Source organism: Meleagris gallopavo, chromosome 2 (assembly GCF_000146605.3).
Source record: "Meleagris gallopavo isolate NT-WF06-2002-E0010 breed Aviagen turkey brand Nicholas breeding stock chromosome 2, Turkey_5.1, whole genome shotgun sequence".
NCBI classification, from domain to species: Eukaryota; Metazoa; Chordata; class Aves; order Galliformes; family Phasianidae; genus Meleagris; species Meleagris gallopavo.
This window is the reverse complement of record NC_015012.2, coordinates 79,779,980-79,799,757: the sequence shown is the minus strand read 5'-3', so window position 1 is coordinate 79,799,757 and position 19,778 is coordinate 79,779,980. Positions and strand designations below refer to the sequence as shown.

The window sequence follows — 19,778 nt, the reverse complement described above, 5'->3', positions numbered from 1 at the left end:
TTGGTCAGAAGTACTACTCACTGTGTAGCCTATGAAGATTTTTCTTTGAATGTAGTTTAGCTACGATAGCTTAAGCATATGCACGTAGGATTTCTGCTTGTGGTTATGAAGTAGAGCCTTTTGGTAAGAGAAATGTACAGTGAAGTACAACTTCACTGAGGAGAACTTATGGTAGAAGAAACTTTCTTATTTTTAGGCTTGGTATCTATTAGTTAAAATATATATTTTAAGCTTTGGGGCAGTGTCAGTTGAAATAGACTCGATCAGACAATTGTAAATTGAAAAGCTCTCACACAAGTAATCAAAAAACATTCAAATAATCAGAAAAATATTTCTTCCTCCTAGAACTCGGTGGTTGGTGGATTTGTATCACATTATCTTCTGGAGAAATCTCGGATCTGCGTGCAAGGCAAAGAAGAGAGGAATTATCATATCTTTTACAGGCTTTGTGCCGGTGCTCCAGAAGACATTAGAGAAAAACTGTATCTAAGCTCTCCTGACAGTTTCAGGGTAAGTATTGGAGTCAGTAGTTGTAAAGCTTTACGTCGCTGCCATACAGGGACGTCTCCTTTAGATCTTATTAAACTATCTGTTTATTATCTTTGATAAACTCTTTTCTGCTACAAAATTCAGAAAATGAAAATCTATTTGATCTGGGCATAGGACTGTTAGCCATTTTGTTCTTATTGGAAAGCTTCCTATAGTTCTCCTCTGTGTTTTAATAACTGAGGAATCCTTGCTTTTTCCAGTAAGGTACCATTGCATACCCAGTTGCTCGTAATTTTGCTGTTGGCTTTTCTTGAGGTGGGAAGTGCAACTTTTTGATTGTGACCCAACTATTCTGTGGGATCTTTATCTTTATGAAAACTGCTTTTATTTCTTCCTCTTCCAACCATGCATTAAGGAAGACCTGATATTTCTGTCCTGAGATTGTATCCTTCAAATATTACTTCACACTTCCTACTAAGGATCAGATCATGGTGATAAAGTGGTTGTACTTCTCTGCTGAAATTTGTATACTTTCATATCCCTTCTCTTTCCTATGTCGTCGTGTCCTGTTTCTGTCTTTTTCTAATGTCTAGATTCGTCATTAGTATTTCCCCAGTTTCCCTGTTTCCCTCTTCATACTATCTTGGTCACTCCAGGTTGTATGATAAGACTCGCTTATCCAGTAGGCTGAAAACTTGCACTTTTATCTCCATTTAACCTGAAGTTCATGCTCACCTCTTCTGTCCAGGATTACTTCTCTTTATTAAGCATGCTTTTCCTTATGTTTTTCATCTGCTAATTCTTTCCTGAGGACTATTTATTTTTTTCTGGGTTTTTGCTGTCTTTCAACAATTTACTGGTTCAGTCACTCAGCTGTGGAACAGGAAATAAAATACAAATACAGTCAGTGCTGAATATAGTGTTCTTAACAGTACCTACATGAAAATGCACTTAAACAGGAAGGAATAATTCTGTGTACTTCTTTAAAAATGTTAGCTTAATATTCAGGGTCAGAGAAATGGCAAGAGTAGAATTTCAAGAAATACCAGGAATGTAAAAGAGTGAAATGGTGTGTTATGTTGCCATGTTTGTAAATTGTGTGCTGTTTTGTCAGCTCAGAAAGGAACAGTAAAATCTTTGGGTGAAATACAGGTCATGGTTGAAGATGAGATATTGGATAGTATGTATTGACCTTTTAATTCAAACCAGTGTGGCCGTTCTTTTAATTTGTTTACTGTCCTCACTTCTTCTCCCCATGCTTTATTTTTGACATTTTTTTCCCTTTCCCGAAATCATGTGGTTTTGCCTGACTAACCCAGATTGAGTGTTACATTTCCAGCAGAAGTCCCACAAGCATGCTGGTTTTCTGTACTATCATTACATTTTGGCATAGTTTTCCTCCCATCTTTCACTAAATAGTTTTACTACCTCAATTTAATTTTTTGTTCCAGCTTTCCTTCTTTCTTCTTTGCTTCTCTTTCTGCAGAATGTCACTGAATTATTTTCAAAAGCAATTGACAAATTATATGATTTCCTTCGATTTCTTTTCCTTCTTCCCAGTCAAAAATCCTTGCTGCTGTATTCTGTTTGTGTGATTCCAACCCTACTTCCTTTATTTTTAAATTCTCATTTGATTTTCAGTGTTTTACTCTTTGATTATTGCAGTCTTTTTTTTTCTTGATGAACTAATAATGTTGTACTGGCATGCAAACAGTGCAACTATATAATTGTTTCTCATTGTTTTCTTGATTTCCACTCCTCCCCCCCATTTGTTTCCCATCAAAGCAAGCTGCTTTCTTCCTTTTTGGGGTACTTCTAAGCCTTTCCTCATTTTAGAATGCTATCACTGATTTTACTTCTAAGGTGAAGACTTCAGTCACTCATTCTTGTGATTTTATTATTGATTTATAAAGATATTAGGTTTTTTCCTTTTGAGAATCACACATGAACTGTAATATATATACAGATATCATCATGTGCTTTGTTGGCTTGTGTTGAAAAGAAAAATATTGACAAAACAAATCATGCTGCTAGACATGTTAGTTTGCTCGTGTTCTGTCACTTGTCTCCATCTCTCTGTTGTTTCTTGGGATATGCATGACTTGGAATGTCACTGAAACAGAACTGAGAACTTCTGAAGTACTCAGAGCAAATTGCTGCACAGTGCTTGTAAGATCTGTATAACACAAGCCTGGATAGCATGTAGAATTAGAAGGATGAAAATTAACTGACCCACTTACTGGCTTAAGTGGGGTGAGGAGTGGGTGAGGAGTACTGCTAACAAAGCATTATGCTACTACACTGATAGGTTTTTTTTTGTTTCTATGACTTGATTTTTTTTAAATAAAGCTTGTTGAATTGTGTTTATCTGTAACTTTACCCGGTGTCTTCTGTACTTTGTAAAATTCATTACGAAGCCAGAAGCCTTAAGGATTCAAAGTTCCTGATACTTTTGAACCAAGTAGTAGTTATGTAGGTGAGACCTAAGATAGTTCCACATAATCCATTTTGTACTAGACAGTCTTACTCCCTAAAAGCCAGAACTTTATTGTCCAATTGTTACATAGAACATAGAATATTGCATTTTTTTAAATGTTTTAAAGCAAAAACCTTCAGCAACTTATTAAATGAATATTTTTGAGTAGTCTCTTTTTCATTAATACATATTTCTTGTAGTTAATAGATTTTTAATTCTGTAACTGAATATGCTACATGCCCTCTCTTGGGAATGTTTTAATCAAAAGCTCTGCTCATGAGACTACATGATATTGTAGATATCAAGGTCGCACTTATAACCTGCTTAAAATCAGGCTGGTGCAGTACAGTACTGAACAACATGGATGCCTGTACAGAAGGCACTCACTGTGCTTGTTCCATCTCTAAAGAGCTTACAGTGACACCTGCCTTATCAGACTTGAATATCATTTTTTGGACTCCTACTAAATTTGCAACAGGTACTCTCATTTCTGTTGGGAATATTTGTTACTTCTCTAGAAGTTAGTATATGAGTCCTGTGCTCCTTGCTACATGTGAAAGATCTGCTCTGCATATTAGATGTTAACAAATATAGCATTTCTTTTTCACCTTCTGAAGTTGACTATGTTTAGTCAAAAGGAAATTTATGATCACTTTCTCAGTATTTACGCATCTTTGTATGCAAATTAATATAAATATACTTTAAAATTATTGGTCATATTGTACTATATATTCATGAAATAACACTTTATAGGAGATTTTTAGGAAAAGAATATTAAAGGTAAAATTTCTTCCTAAATCTCTTACTTTTCTATGAGATATTTTTTCTATGTTCTTCACTCATTTACTTTTCCAGATATCTGTCATAAAATGTGACTGAATAAAAATGCCTGAGTTACTTTTTCACTGCATTTTTTGCTGACTGCATGTCTGTCTTTTTCAAATTACTGAGGAAACATCATCTATCAAACTTCTATTCATAGATAAAGATACTATGCTAACCAGCATATGGTGTTTGATTAATGTTTAGATATTAATGTTAATCTTTTGGAGGCTTGACAAAAAAAAACCACAATAAAAAGCAACTTCAAGGAGAAGATTATATTCTTAAATAGATTGCTTAGAAAATGCCATCCTGAAAGACATATTTTTACATTGGTTTTAGTTTGCACGTGGCTTGTAGATTATCAAGTCAAAGTCTGATTTAGGACCAGTGAGGGTCCTATGACACAAGCATGTTTTACTCAATGCCTGCTTTCTCTTAACCTGAAAATAAGACCAACACAAATCCAAGGTGATTCCCACTTTACATAGAAGTGAAGCAGTATTAAAAGACAAAGGATGATTCAGTTCTCTTTTGTTTCCTCACCTGCCATGCCTCCCCTTGACTTAAGTGATCTGTTGTCATCTCCTCCCTATCATTTGGCTGTCTTGCTGCTAGTGCTTGCTTGCTCTGGGGATAGATCCACGACAATTGCTTTGGGCTTACCAGCCTGAACTATTTACCTGGATTTCAGCAATGCTCATGGGGGATGCCTCTCCATTAGATCATCTTTCCCCTGAATTTACTAGGCAAAGGACTATAAAGAATTGTAGGTTATTCTCTTTGCCCTTACCTGCTCCTTCACTGAATGCATGTGCACAAAAGCATGCCATCCTTGTTGCTCATATTCTGGGTTTCCTTGCAGAAGTTTTCAGAGATTCAAAGTCGCTAGGTGCTGAACGTTATTGGTCAAGGTAGCTTTGTCAGCACCATGTGGCTTTGTAAGTAAAGCTGTGCAGTAAATCTGCACGGGGAGCATAGCTGATGAATATGAGAAGCTGATTTTTTTTCAGATCCTGATAGCCAAAAGAGAATTCAGGTTGCATTATTTTGGGTTTGGGTCACTGAAGTTATAGTGGAATGTTAAACTTCAAAGACATGGGCAGTTTATTTTTATTTTTTAAAGAAAATAAATCTAAATGATATTTAGATGTTACATGTTATATTCATGGGTATGTATTTGCATGCCTTAAAAATATAATTTATCTCAGATTTAAATGTACATGAATTTTTAGCTTTCAAATGAAAGCTACTATCTTGTGATCAAATATCTCCAACGCAGGTAATTACTGGATTCCATGTTGGTTCATTTTTTCAGTCTGTTGAGCATGACCTTTTTTTACATTCCACCCTCATTTTCTAGGATCTCTTCAGTAATACTGAAGTACAGGGATATATTGTTGTATTCAAAATGCAGCATGCTTTGCATTCTTATTTGCTGATGTAGAGAATATTCCAGTATTCCAGCAGCAAGCTAACTTCAAACAGTTTCTTGTCAATTATAGAAATATATTACTGGTGAGGAAAAATGACCATAAAAGTACGCTATAGATACTATCACAGCTCCTTTGAACTTTCCTCTCTTACCACCTCACTGTACTATATAAAACTTCTATGTCGCTGAAAACAAAGATTACTGTGAATCTTATCTGATGTTGCATATGATTTTTGGTGAGGTAAAATTAGATATTACAAACGGGCCAGGAAATGTATTTTCTTGGTTCCTGGTTTTCAGTTGTCTTTTATGTAATACCATTCTCTATTGCATTAGAGTAATAATTTGTTACTGTTGCACTTCTCTTATTTTGTATATATATTAAATAGAGTTCATTCCTTGAAAAATTTTTGAATAGCTATAGCATTGTTGCTATATGATAGAAAGAAACTATGCGAAACAAGCCATAAATGATAGCATGTTTTCCTCACTCCTGTCTTTGTGTGCATTTCTTCTTTTTTATTGTCACAGTATCTAAATCGAGGCTGCACGAGGTACTTTGCTACCAAAGAAACAGACAAGCAGATTTTGCAAAATCGCAAGAGTCCTGAGGTATGTTTTGTATCTTCAGTGAATTTATGTTAACTAATTTAGATAGAGCTGAGAATTATCAAAGTTTTACAATGTGGAATGAAACGTTCATTTTACACATCTTTATAGGTCTAAATGTGTACTGCTAAAGTTTTTTGGAATTTAGTCCTACAAGTGTATGTTAATGTGCATCTTAAAATTCTAAATGGAACACTACATAAAATCGTTTGCTTCTCATTCTTACAATGATACAACAGTTAATGATGCAGCATGTCTTCCACAGAAAACAAAAAAGTGACCCATGATTTTTTTCTCATTTTCTTTCAAAACATGGATACTGTTAGGAATGGTTCAGAAATTGTATTTTTCTTCTGAAACGATTTTTACTGTCTGCATTTTTAAGTATATACCCCTTCCTAGTACACTGCTTTTATTTGTTGTCCCTTGCTATGGACTGTTACATACAGAAGGTGGCATTTCATGGAGGAGAAGGTGGAATGTGGAGCAGGAGAAAAAAAAGTGTTCTCATCTCCTGTTACATTTTTAAAAATCGAGTAATCTTTTTGAGCTTGTTTGCCTGAGGACACTTAAAGAAATTAATCTCATTTAATCATATATGTGAATTGGACGTAGTCTAAATGCTTTGTTATAATTCTACTCTAAAGCACTTTTCATCCGTTCAAACCTAAAATAAGAAATTTCTATTTGTATAGCTGGAAGATAACAGTTTGCTTAAAGATACCCATAGATGTCATTCAGTAACAGAGGAAGTTACGTGTGGAAGCTGGCTCAAGAGTTTCTCTCCCCATGTGACCATGCAGTCTCTTTTACCCTTTGGTTTCAGCTTGCACATAGCTTGTGCATAAAGCTGTGAAAAAGACAGTACAGATGCTTCCCTTGCTTAAGTCAACATTGTGAAGTCTGCTTCTGGGTTTCTAGCGTTTATATGTTGCAATGTTGTGCACGTAATGCCAATTTCTTTTTCTTCAATGCAGGCTATTTTCTGTAATCAGGGATGACAGAGTGTGAGATACAGAAGTATTGATTTGATAATAGTGTGAAGCACAAAGCTGGTAGATATTTAACTTTTCAAGTGTGTAGTCTAAGAGGTGGTTGGGAGATTTTGCCACAGTTTGCCTAATTTGCCTTAAATGAAGATTTGTTGTGAAGCTGACAATTTATGGAGACATAAAATAATACCATTCAGCGATTATTGCTGCTTGAAGACGGACTTGTACAGTCCGGTTCCAGATGAGATTGGTGTTCTGTCATGAAATATGTCTCTAAAGTACTTAATTTGGAAGAAGTGTTTGTTTAAAACTATAACAATCTTGTAGAGTAATTCTGAAAATAGGTATTGACCATTTAATAGTGGAACATATGATGCTATAATGCCTGTATATTGCAGTGATGTCAATTTGAAGAAGCAATACAGGTTCAAATTTCAGTTATTTAAAAACTTAATCTAGCCACTTAAGCAGGAAATACATTGTATTGTTTAGTTAGTTTTTGAAATCAGATATTGATACTTGCTGTCATTTAATGACAAATATTGTTTATTTTAATAAAAATAGCTGGAATAGTTGATTAATACTTAAATTATTTTTGTGTTTTCCTTATCAGGAAGATGAGGTGATCATTTTACATAATTAAAACATGTAGATTAATTTTATCAATGTGTCTAAATGTTGTGTGAAGTGAATTTTTCAGATGCATGTGGTGTTTTCTTTTGATATACCTGTTAGCTTATTTGGCATTAACAAAGCTTCTACTTAAATTATTAATTCTTCTTAGTTGAAAACATTTTCAAGTAATTGTGAAAACTCAAATGAGTTAATGCATGTTCAGTTAGCTTCTTGATTGCATGTGGATGTTTCACTACTATTTAAAACAATTATTAAAAATTAGTTCTGATGTATTTAAAATAGGAAATACTGTCAGCATAATGTGAAATTGACATTTTAAAACCTAGCTGCTATTCATTTAGCCAGTAGGATACTTCTAACAACTTTACTATTTCTCTTTCATTAGCAAACATAAACAAATTATTTCTCTAAATGAATCTGCTTAGATACTTTTAGAAGTATTTTTAAAGCTCCTTGAGTCAAACATTTCCCTTTCCACCAATGACCATCCTCTATTTTCCTGTCCTTCATTATTAAACTCCCCAGAATTTTCTTTCTGAAGACAGACTAAAGTTTTAAGGCTCATGCTCTGAAGTATCAACAAATGAAAACAAATTAGGGTTCTTCCAAAACACGTAGTGTATGAAGAGCTCTAATCTGTATTTAGTTTGGGTTTTGCATGCTTTTAAATGTTTTTTGTTATGGTTTATTCTTGCCTGGAAATAATTGTTTACATATATTTTAAAATCTCATGCTGATTTTTTTGTTGTTGTTCCATCTTGTTGCTTTATAGTATCTTAAGGCAGGTTCCTTGAAGGATCCGCTCTTAGATGATCATGGAGACTTCAACAGAATGTGCACAGCAATGAAAAAGATTGGACTGGATGATGCAGAAAAACTTGACCTTTTTCGAGTAGTGGCTGGTGTCCTTCACCTTGGAAATATTGATTTTGAGGAAGCTGGAAGCACTTCAGGTTAGAAGAAACGCAAATTGTTTTCTAGTAAAAAAAAAATAAGTGAAAATAACTCTTGATTATAGACGAGTCCTTTTCATGTCAGTTATTGCTTTAGAATGCTGTCTTCTATTAAAGGGTAATTCAGCCTTAAATTATCCCGTTTTGAAGTCAAGTTTTATAGCTATGCTTCAAATGCTCTCACTGAAATTGTTCAAAGAATTGTTTGTGCAAAGTTTGGTACAAAGAAGAGACATTTTGTGTTTCAAAACTGTTATTTAATTTTAATAATAATATACAAAATAAATTCAACTTCTTGCTGATGTCATGAAAAATCTTTAACTGTTCCATCTTCAGTGAAAGTTGTTAGGTTGCTTGGCTTCTAATAAAATTTTGGTAAATGTAAACTTAATCATTTTAAGATGCTTACTCAGAAGACAAGTTGCTATGAGTGTTGCTGGTACTTACTAGCAAACTGCGCAAGAATGCTGAGGAAGGGGAAAATTCTATTTTGGGAATGGGCTTTCTTGCTATTATACTGAAATTGGCTTTTGTAACTTGAGAACTGTTGTTCACAGATTTCTAAAGATTTGAACAAACTCCTGATCTAGACTTATTACAAAGATGACTACAGTTTAAAAAACAAACAAATAAACAAAAACATGGAGGTATTTATCTTCTAATGCAAGATAAAGCATGATTGGCTCCTTTTAGTCCTACTCCACGTATCACTGTGCTTGTCCAAAGTTTTTAGTAAAGGTATGCCAAAGAACATTTGAAAAGGTGTATTAAACAAATATTAGTCTTGCAGATTCAGGGGCTGCTGATCCAAATGCAGAATCACCACAGAATTGCAGAAACCTTTGGAGGGGAAGGGTTGGCAGACTGTCTGTTGTCCAACATTTGCTGGTCAAATTGAGGCCAACATGGAATTCAAATGGCATAGCATAGGATTGTTTTTGGAGATATGAAAACCTCCAAGGAGGAAGTCCTACAACTTCTGTAGGAAACCTGTTCCCACTGTTTAATGATAGTGAGGTTGTCTTATCAGAACCTCCCCAGTTTCTATTTATGATCTTGCTACCTTTGTGAAGATGAGAGGATGTGGGGGTAAAGATGGGCTCTCTAGTACACCGGCTTCCATACTTGGGCCTTCTGTGAGATTGGAGTTTGGGATTGATGAGGATAAGGCAAGGTGGGACAGAGTGAAAGAGATGAGAACGTGAATGGAGAAGCAATTTCAGGAAACCAACAAAGAAGGAGAAAGGAAGGTGTGGAAAGTCAGAGGATAGAGGAGGGAAGGAGGGCACAAGAAGTTATTTTCTCTGCATGTGGAAATTTGAACTCGCATTTTCTGGAGTAAATTCTTATATTTAAAAATGTTTGTTGCAAATTCATACTGTGTTCTACTCTCACCTTACATGTGTGAGCAGTGTTCTTTAAGTAAATATTTTGGGATAGTTCTTTCATTGATAGTTCTTTCATTCTGAACAGTGCATGTTTAGAACAAAATTCTAAAAATACAGAATCTGATGCACAGAAATACTTGCAGAGTGGCAAAACCTTGCTTGTGGCGCTATGTATTTAAAGCTAACGCTGTGGTGGTTGCTGCCAGGGGGCTGCACGCTGAAGGCGCGGAGCCAGCCGGCGCTGGAGTGCTGCGCGACGCTGCTGGGGCTGGACGAGGAGGACCTGCGCGTCAGCCTGACCACGCGCGTTATGCTCACCACGGCAGGGGGCGCCAAAGGAACGGTCATCAAGTGAGTGGCGGGCGGGCGGGTAGCTGGAGCCGGCGGGCAGCTGGGGCGCCGCAGTGAACCTCTGAGGGGCTGACAAACAATGCGAAGCAAGCTGTGTACCGAGCCGCAGCTCGCTGCGGCTGTTTAGGATGGATGCTGTGAGCAACTGCATTGCATGCTTCTACATTTGTTTTTATGACCGTGTCATCTTGATACGTGCTGCTTTTTTTTTTTTTTTTCTGCAGTTGAAGGGAACTGTCAACCTGAATCTGGGCTAAGCAGTTTTGAGCAAATTGAAAGCTGCTCTATGTTTAGCTAAATGCATTGATGTTTTAATTAGGAAACTAATTAACATTCACTCATCGGAAGAGTGCATGGGAGCTTTGTATTGATTCAGAGGGACAATCAGATTGCTTTGCTTTCACTGAGTCGGAAATACAGCCTCATGCATGCTATACTAGAAGGTTTAATCTATGAAAGCTATATTTATTGTGTTAATGTACCTTATAGAATCACAGAATCATAGAATGGCTTGGGTTGGAAGGGACTCAAAAGATCATAAAGTTCCAGCCTCCCAGCCACTGCAGGACTGCCAACCTTCAGATCTGGTACTAGATCAGATTGCCCAGGGCCCCATCCAACCTTATCTTGAACACCTCCAGGGATGAAGCATGTACAACCTCTATGGGCAGCATGTTCCAGCACCTTGCTACTCTCTCTGTAAAAAACATCACCCTGGCATCCTATTTAAACCTTCCCTCCTTGAGCTTAAAACCATTCCCCCTTGTCCTGTCACTGTCTACCCTTGTAAAAAGTTGATTCCTCTCATTTTTATAAAACCCTTTTAAATACTGGAAGGCTGTAATGAGGTCTCCTCACAGCCTTCTCTTCTCCAGGCTGAAAAAGCCCAGCTCCCTCAGCTTGTCTTAATAGGAGAGGTGCTTCAGCCCTCTGATCATCTTACGGGTCCTCTTCTGGACCCTCTCCAACAACTCCACATCTTTCCTGTATTGAGGGCCCCAGATCTGGATGCAGTGCTCTGGATGAGGACTCAAGAGGGCCAAGTAGAGAGGAACAATCACTTCCTTGTCCCTGCTGGCCCACCTCTCTTGTGGAGTGTCAGGGATCTTCAGTTCAGCATGAGTGTGGGCTGTCCTGATAACATGTTTTCATGAAATAACTGATCTTTGAGGTTTATTTCTAGCTAGAGCAAAAAAGTAGTTCTTGGTGATCTCTCATTTTTCTACACTTGGAAAGAAAGAACACGCAAGAGGTAAAACCTGATAGAGGTTACCACTGAAAAAGTTGCAGTACAGGGGTAATTAATAAGCAAGGACTGTGGAGGTATTGTTCTAATTTCAGTTAAAAGCTCAACATCTGGATTTGTTCATTATGCTTTCAATAGTGCATTTCTGGAAAGTGATTGTTTTTTTGTTGTTGTTTTTTTTTTCCCCTCAATTATTATTAATTTGAGAACCTCATCACTATCATCTTGCCTTCTTACCAGCTGTTATGGAAAGCTTAGAAATCTTTATCTTTTCATAAACCTGAGCATACAGAAAGATACAAGTCCTGCAATGACAGCAATCTTTGATACATTAATCCAGCAGAACCTTTGTCAATATTACTGATGAAGTTATAGCAGACAATTATTTGTCATACGCAATGGATGTCACTCACGAATGCATGATGGAGTGAGATTTTTTTAACCTTTTTTTCTTCATTCATCTTGTGATCCACTGTTGAAATTTCTTTGAGTCACTGCTCATCTGGTTATTCCCCATCTTACATTTGTATTTTTTATTTTTCTTAAGTATACTACTACACGTTTTTCTTTAGCAAAACCTGTCTTGTGGAATTTTAGACCGTGTCTTGTGTTGGTAAAAATATTTTTCTTTCTAATCTTATTTCCTGCTTTCTTTCTTAGTTCAGTATTACCAGAATGTTTTTATGAAAGTACTCATAATTTGACATTCTGGTTTAGTGAAAGTTGGAAACAGAGGGATTTGAACAAAACACATCCATGTTGGATTCTGTTGGCGTCTCCCTGGAAGTGCTCTTTCTGAGCTATTGACTTGGTCTCTGAGAAAAGATTGCTTTTGGCTTTTGTACACATAGCAAATAGGTAAACTGTGCCTTTTATTTTTAATTTTGAGAATGTTTGGTGGGATGTATCAAGCACTAAAATAAAGTGGATCACAAATAACTGCTTCTCTTTCACCACTTCTCGAGTGACCCTGTCAAGCAAGGTTTCTTACCAAGGCATGTGAAACCGGCGTTTTTACTATCTGATTGTATCTGAAGTGTTTATACATAACTCTGACTTACTCTGATGCATATATATAGTTTTTGCTACCACTTCAAACTCACCTTGAATTTATGTCTGTAAGGATTTTCTGTTCACTGTATTTATACTGATAAGCCTGGGGCACAGTTAGCAGTGTACTGTTTCAAAAGCCTGCAAGCACAAGTAGCTGTGTTTTTGTGCTAGCAGATCTTAGTTTTCCCCAGTGTTTTGTTTTGTGGAAAGCAAAGAAAGATTCAGAGGACTCCTTCAATAATCTCAAAAGATGAATGCACTAAGCCTCTGTCTCTAGCCTTTTCTGAACTTGTGGAGCTGAAAGCAAATATATGCTAATAAATGCACAATAGTATCTTCTTCACATATGACTTACTGTGTGTACAAGGAGAGTAAAGTGGACTGTTGCGTATATTTATGAAGTAGCCACCAGGTTTTGCTATGGCAGTGCGATTTAGAAACAATTTGATTGCTATCAGTATTAGAAATTTGACAAGTACATTGTTTTATTTTGTTCAGCAACCCAAAGAGCTTCTCATTGCTTGCTCTCTTTCTTAGGGACTTTTTGTGTGAGAGCAGATCATGTGAGTCCTTGTAGGTCACAATGAATAAATGGCTCAGCTGAAATAGCTGAGCTTGGAGCATAACAAAGGCTTTGTTCTGCTGGGCACAATGGAGCCAGCAAGGAATAGTAGGAGAGTGATGCTAAATGCTATCTCTGTGAATGTTATTAAATACTGCTGTACAGTGGCCTGCCAGGGAGTTTTGACAGCTGCACTAGATTTGTGTCCTTTTTAGTCTCCCCAAAAAGCATAATAATCACCTTGTTGGCTGTTATCTTTGCCATCCATATAAAGCATGTTGACAGAGAGAAATAATGTGTTTCTATTCAAAGTCCAGTACACCTCATCGGCTGTAAATGCAGTGTGCTACTCTGTTCTTCAGCTTCACCCTTTCCATGGAGGCTTTTTAGCAGAGCTCCATCATCACAAAGTGCATTATTTGCAGAATGAGATGTTTTGCTGACATCGTTTCAAGTCTTTATACTCCTTTTGGAGTAGGACATTTTCTACCGCAGTGCATCTGTAGTGATAGTACTTAACTATTCTTTAATTAAGTAAACTTTTTATTAGTTAGGGTTTATTTCATTTTATTTGTGAAGCGGTAATCTGACTGGATGGCATTGGCTCCTCGGTATTGCTTCATCTGCTCTCTCTCCCCTAACTGTTGACTACTGTGGGCAAATTACATATATTTAATTGCAGATCACTTGGTCTGGATAAGTAAACTGAATCATATTAAATATTGAAAAATCTCTGAAGACTGCATGGAATTGTCCACAGGATAAACCTAGCCCATGAGAGAGCTTTCCCTTAGGCCTCAAACTCTGTAAATCTCCGGAAACCTTATAAAATAAATTAGTTTGAACAAGGCTTGAACAAGGTTTTTTCTTACAGACTTTGCAGATGTCTAAAAAATTGGAAGAATTCCTTCCATGTTCTTTGCAAGTTGCTGATGCATAGAGGAGGAGGGAGAAGGAGAAGTGGAAGAAGGGAAATGCATCTTTTTCTGTTCAGACAAGAAATAGGAGAAAAGAGACTGCTTTGCCAGTGAGCAGACCGAGGGAAAGGAGGAACTCAAGGAAGGAAAGTTCACGAGAGGAAAGTCACTCATTCTGAGTGTCAGTTATGTTATAGTGCTCCTCTGTGCCTACAGATTCAGTGAAACTGCAACATTATTTTTTGATTCTGTCATTCTCCAACTGTGCAAAAAAGAACATTACAGGGTTACATTTTTTTTCCCCTCAAGTTTCTGCTGCATACTATGATAATTTCGGATAGCTTTTGTACAATCTTTGGAATTGTACTTAAAGATGGTAGAGCGTGATATTTTTTGAAGAATAGGGCCATTTTATTAAGCACATGCTCTAAGAGTCTAACAACTATTTGTTATGTTGTTTAACACACTTGAAAAATTTTTTAGAAGAATTGGAAATGTGAATGCTTTTAGTCTGTTGTATGTATTACGCAATAGGTTGCTGCTGACAAGTGGGAATTAGCATTCTGATCTCTTAAACGTATCAGAATGGAATGTAAAGGTATCTTCCTTCTATTTATAGGGTAAGATTTCTGTCACTACTTGTTACCCTAAGATAAGTCAGGAGATCCTTAGTGGAAGACAAGATTGTGTGTTAAAGCTAATTACTATCTAATGTAATCTAGCTTCAGGTGTCCTTAGTGGACAGAGTATCTGGTTCCCTGTCTTATCAGTCGCAAAAGGAAGTGATCTCCATCAGTCCCATGTTTCTGCATCAGATGTGTCATCCTTCAGAAATACAGTGTTTATGAGTTAGTGCTTGTGAATCCTGGGAAGTAAAGGAAATGTTGCAATGGGGGTAAGCTATATAGTGTTTTCCTTCTCTGATTTACTTCTCTATATTCTTGTGTAAAGAATGCTGCCTGGAGAGGGCGGCAGAGCAGTTCTGCAGTTCTGTGGGTATCACATCTCAAGCCTCAAACCTTGAACCGTTGACTGAATAGATCAGATGAGTTATTTCTTGAACGTAGATTCTTGCATATTTGTAAAGTTGCAGTTTGTTATTTCCCGAGTGTAACTGCATTTAGTTTTGGTACTCCTGTCTGTTAGTTGGAAACCTTTTTAAAAGAAAAAAGTCTTGTAGAATATATTTATCCAAGAAGTAAGGCAGTTAAATGTCCTTTCAAAAACATGCATGTCTCTGTCATATTGACTTAATGAGATAAATACTGTATGTATAGCTAAAATATGTATTTATCTGATATTCCCATGGTACATAGTCACATGTTCCATAGACTATGAACTTGTGAGTTTCTTTCCGAACTCCAGATTACATTAAGTACTTAATTACAGTGTAAACTTGTAATTAATAGTTGAAATATAAAATGAATTTATAACAAGAGATGGAAATTGTTTTTCTGGTGTTGGAAGAGAACACTCCTTATGTTGGAATCGCATCTAAATTTCACCATGAGATCTGTGTGGATGTTTGTTTTGTTATCGGTTCATTTACAGTGCTATAGTTTCAATTACTGTCTTTTGGAAAACATAGAATCAAAGATTTCAGAGTAAAACTGAACAACAGCCTTCACTGTAATTAGGTAGCTCCTAAATAAATAGTTGATGGCAATGTATGTATTTTAGATGTCTTTCTCTGCTTCTAACAATATAGTCTCAGATTATTTTATGAACGAGAATGAAATCATCTGTATCTTATTGCTACTGGAATAATGAAACATTTTTCATTCTTTTTACATACAATATACTTAGTCATACCTGGCAAGACTGTGTCCTGATACTTGGATTTAGGCTCAGACTTTTTGCTTCCTAACTTAAAAAGACACGAAAAGTTCAAGGACTGATTTGAGTAATTTTAAGTGAGAAATTCTGGAATATAAGATCTCTACTTTTATTTTATAGGGTACCATTGAAGGTGGAACAAGCAAACAATGCTCGTGATGCCTTGGCTAAAACAGTGTATAGTCATCTCTTTGACCATGTGGTGAACAGAGTGAACCAGTGTTTTCCATTTGAGACTTCTTCTTTCTTCATTGGAGTTCTAGATATAGCTGGTTTTGGTAAGTTAAACACAAATGAATATTGTGGTAGTCTAATATTGCCATCAAAGATTCAATGATAAGATCTGTAATGGAGAATCTGATGGTTTCGTTTTTGGTGGTCATGTATGGGATGGTTTACAAGGTCTTAAGAGGGTACTGAGAGAGTAGATAAAGTCTTGATTTCCTGATATACGAGAACGTAGAGCTTCTCCTGATGGAAATGGTAACAAGTGCTGTTGTTAAGCTGGGCAGCTTTTTAATGCTTTCTGATTCTTGCGGTGTCTATATGTACACTGCTTTTGGAAAGACTGAAAATTTGAAGTGGAACTGAACTGTGGCTGCCCAATAAAACTAGGGAAGATGCTGAACAAGCATGCTGTGTTTGCATTGAGTTTTGAGATCACTACCTGCTGACAGACAGGCAGATGAAGCCTTTGAATTCAGATTATGTTCCTGGAAGATGAACAGAGTTGGACTTTGGTTGGATGTGGCTTTGAGCAACCTGGTCTAGTGGAAATTGATCTTAAAGTCCCTTCCAACCAAAGCCATTCTATTGACTCTCATGTTGCTTCCTTCCAGTAGTGGGCATTGATGCTTCCTGTAAAGCTTTTTCCATCTTTGAATCAATGAGATTCAGACCAGGCCATATTTTCTCCACTGCATAAGCTCTGCTAAGTTTATCTAAGAACAGTGTAAAAAGAAACCTTTGTTTTGGGTCTTCTGAATTATGCTGTCATGTGCTAGACATAGATGCATGCATTTGTATTGGTACAGTGTCATTGTAAGGCACATTGCTTTGATGTGCTGCCAGATACAACTGACAGGTGTTCGTATGATCTGTTGCAGCATTCTTTTCTCTGTCTTGCTTGCAACTTGAAGATCTGTAAAAGCTTTCCTTTACTGAAGGAAGCAAGTGTATATCAGAATACATCTTTAAATATTAGCACTACGGAACTTTTCTTATTTACTCTTAATATAAATTCTTGAAAGGCTGGTTTATCACAGAGGTTTAACTTATATCTTTCAGAATACTTTGAACACAACAGTTTTGAGCAATTTTGTATCAACTATTGTAATGAAAAACTGCAGCAATTTTTTAACGAAAGGATTCTGAAAGAGGTATGTTATATTGTTATATTTAGGGAGGTTTTTTTTTTCTCTCAGTAAGAAGATATTTAAACTAATGTTGTTTTTCACAAGATTGCTCATTTTGTTCTGTTTAAACGAAGTCAGTCAACAAATGGTCTTCTTATTGTGTTATACAGGGTTGTGCTAGGAAAGATTATGGCTTCTTAAGTGCAACATCTTCCTTTCTTCTTTTTCTTAAAAAAGAAATCATATTCAGTGAAGAGTTCTTTTTCTTACATTCATTAAAATTGGGCACACAAATACTGAACAGTATTTAGTGGGAGTATCTATCAATAAGAATGTGAAGTTGAAATATATTAGGCTGTACAAGGAAATTCTAAAATGTGTGTTCATTCATGCTCTGTTTTGGTGGGTAAAAAATATGTCATGTGTGATGTTTCCTCTTTTACTATTATTCCTTTTTTTCTTCATAAAGGAACAAGAACTTTACCAAAAAGAAGGCCTGGGGGTTAATGAAGTACGCTATGTAGATAATCAGGACTGTATAGGTATGTATTTCTTGAAATATCAAGCTATTCATTAGCATCATCTTGAAAAGAAGCTTATGGTAGAGAAGGCATGCTTTAGGCTACAAGGTAACGCTAGCATTTTCATGCTCTTAATGACTGTTGAAATGTGGTAACTTCTTTTAACTTTTTCTGGTGTTGCATTTCCATATGGTAATGGATCTAAGTTGTTCTACAGTGTGTAGTAACTGCAGGTGGGACTTGTTAATTTCTTGGTCATTTTCTTATAAAGCTATTCAGAATGCCTAAAATGTAAAATAAAATAAAGAAGAGCGTGAGGGTGTCTGGGAGAAAAAGTTCAAGGAATTAAAAAACAAAACCGAAACAACCTTTAGTTTCTGGGTTTTTTTTTTTCTTTTTCTCTTTTTTTGGTGAGCAAATCAGCAAAGAAGCAAAATGAAGTAGAGGCAACAGGCTGCAGATGTTACTGTTGCTCTTAGGTTTGCACAGACTGATATGCCAGGGGCACTTGAAATTATCTTTTTTTCCTGTATGTTCTCAAAAGTGGTATATTTTGAAGAGAATTTCATCTTGCTTTTGCGTTTACAGCAGTTTATGGTAACTAGTTGGTCCTGACTGAGCAGAGGATTCAGTGGCAGAATTCAAGATCTGTTGCAAAACGTTGGCTTCTTTAAGTTTCTGTAGCTCTGCTGGAGAAGTTTTCACTTTGTAGGATAGGACTGTACAGATGGTAATGCTGACTTAACTAAACATAGCTCTTGTCAAGCAAACCCTCTTAGCCATTCTGTGAAAAAGAAATATCTGAAGGAGAGAATAAAAACATAGCAACAGGAAGTATGTGGCTTTCATGAATGCAAACCATATCTCTTTTAGTGATTTAGTAATGCGTGTATAAGCTTACTTCTAAAAATGTTATTATCATGTTGCAACCCCTTTTACTATTCCATGTCACCCTGCCACAGATTTTATGTGTTTCTTCATTGTATGAGTTATTCTTAGATAAAATAATAAAATTACGACCAGATTAAACCACACCACTTATGCTTCATTTCTGTTACTGTGTAATCAGGAGAGAAAAGGACTGCCTTTTGGAGTGAGTGAGAAAAATACTTGTGGTTTCTGTAAAAATGTGACTTTGTTTAAGGTATTGGTCCAGGCCAGTGGTAGCAGTTTTCTGTTACAAGCAATTTCCAGATAAAGACCTATGCTCATACCACATTTTCACACCTCATGAGAGGATTATATTCAGCTTGAGACTTGTAGTAAAAATCAAACAATCCTTGCCTTATCTCTTTGCCCTGTCTTTCTTGCTATAGAATCTTGATTAAATCAACAAATCAAATGTATAGAATTAAATTAGTGACTTTTTGTGTTAACAGCTTTTCCAGTATAGTTATAAAGAAGAGGATCAGTAGCATTTTACATTTGCAATGTTCAGTTCTGGTATGTGATATTTAATTTTGAACATACTTTGTTTTATTAACAGATTTGATTGAAGCAAAATTAATAGGTGTGCTGGATATTTTGGATGAAGAAAATCGTCTTCCTCAACCAAGTGACCAGCATTTCACTTCAGTTGTGCACCAGAAACACAAGGACCATTTCAGACTCTCTGTAGGTTATTTGTGCTGGCTGTCCTCTTTAATAAAACAGTTCTTGAAACAGTTGGTAGTAACACTCTATTTAATGAAAACCTTTCCTTAGAAATTCCATTCCACACTGCATGCAGATCTGTATGCTTTTGTTAAGGACAAATTTGGTTATTGTGTTTGTTGAAAAGGTCATAAAAGGCTTGTTAAGTCTTCTAGGAATTCTAATATCCTGTAGGAAGTAAAGCCATATTCTTCACTTATATTTCAGGATTGTTAGTGTGTAATGCATGACAAAGAAACAAAAGTACATTTTAATTTAGATTTTTTTAATATCAGACTAGCTGTTTTCTTGTTCCTTTCCAAAATTGCTTGCTTGCTCTAGAGAATATTTGACTTGCAAGAAATATCTATCGCACTTCAGTCATGAAAATGAGTAACACGTAAGGTGAAATTTGTTGTTGTTAATTCTTTAATGTACAGCACTCTGTGGAAGGTTTAAGTAAATCTTTGCAACTTTGTACATAATTTCTGTTGAGATGCCAAAA

The 19,778-nt window shown here is 36.1% G+C and overlaps 1 protein-coding gene across 1 annotated transcript; it reads left to right on the top strand.

Moving 5' to 3' along the window:
• Positions 1–330: 330 nt before the first annotated feature.
• LOC100547719 (unconventional myosin-VI) lies at positions 331–19,360 on the top strand. Its single transcript, XM_019613160.1, has 8 exons — positions 331–510; positions 5,754–5,834; positions 8,232–8,412; positions 10,007–10,151; positions 15,886–16,043; positions 17,053–17,144; positions 17,590–17,662; positions 19,128–19,360. Exons 3-8 carry the CDS (start codon positions 8,292–8,294, stop codon positions 19,343–19,345), a joined length of 807 nt encoding a protein of 268 aa, XP_019468705.1. The 5' UTR covers positions 331–510; positions 5,754–5,834; positions 8,232–8,291; the 3' UTR covers positions 19,346–19,360.
• Positions 19,361–19,778: the final 418 nt, after the last annotated feature.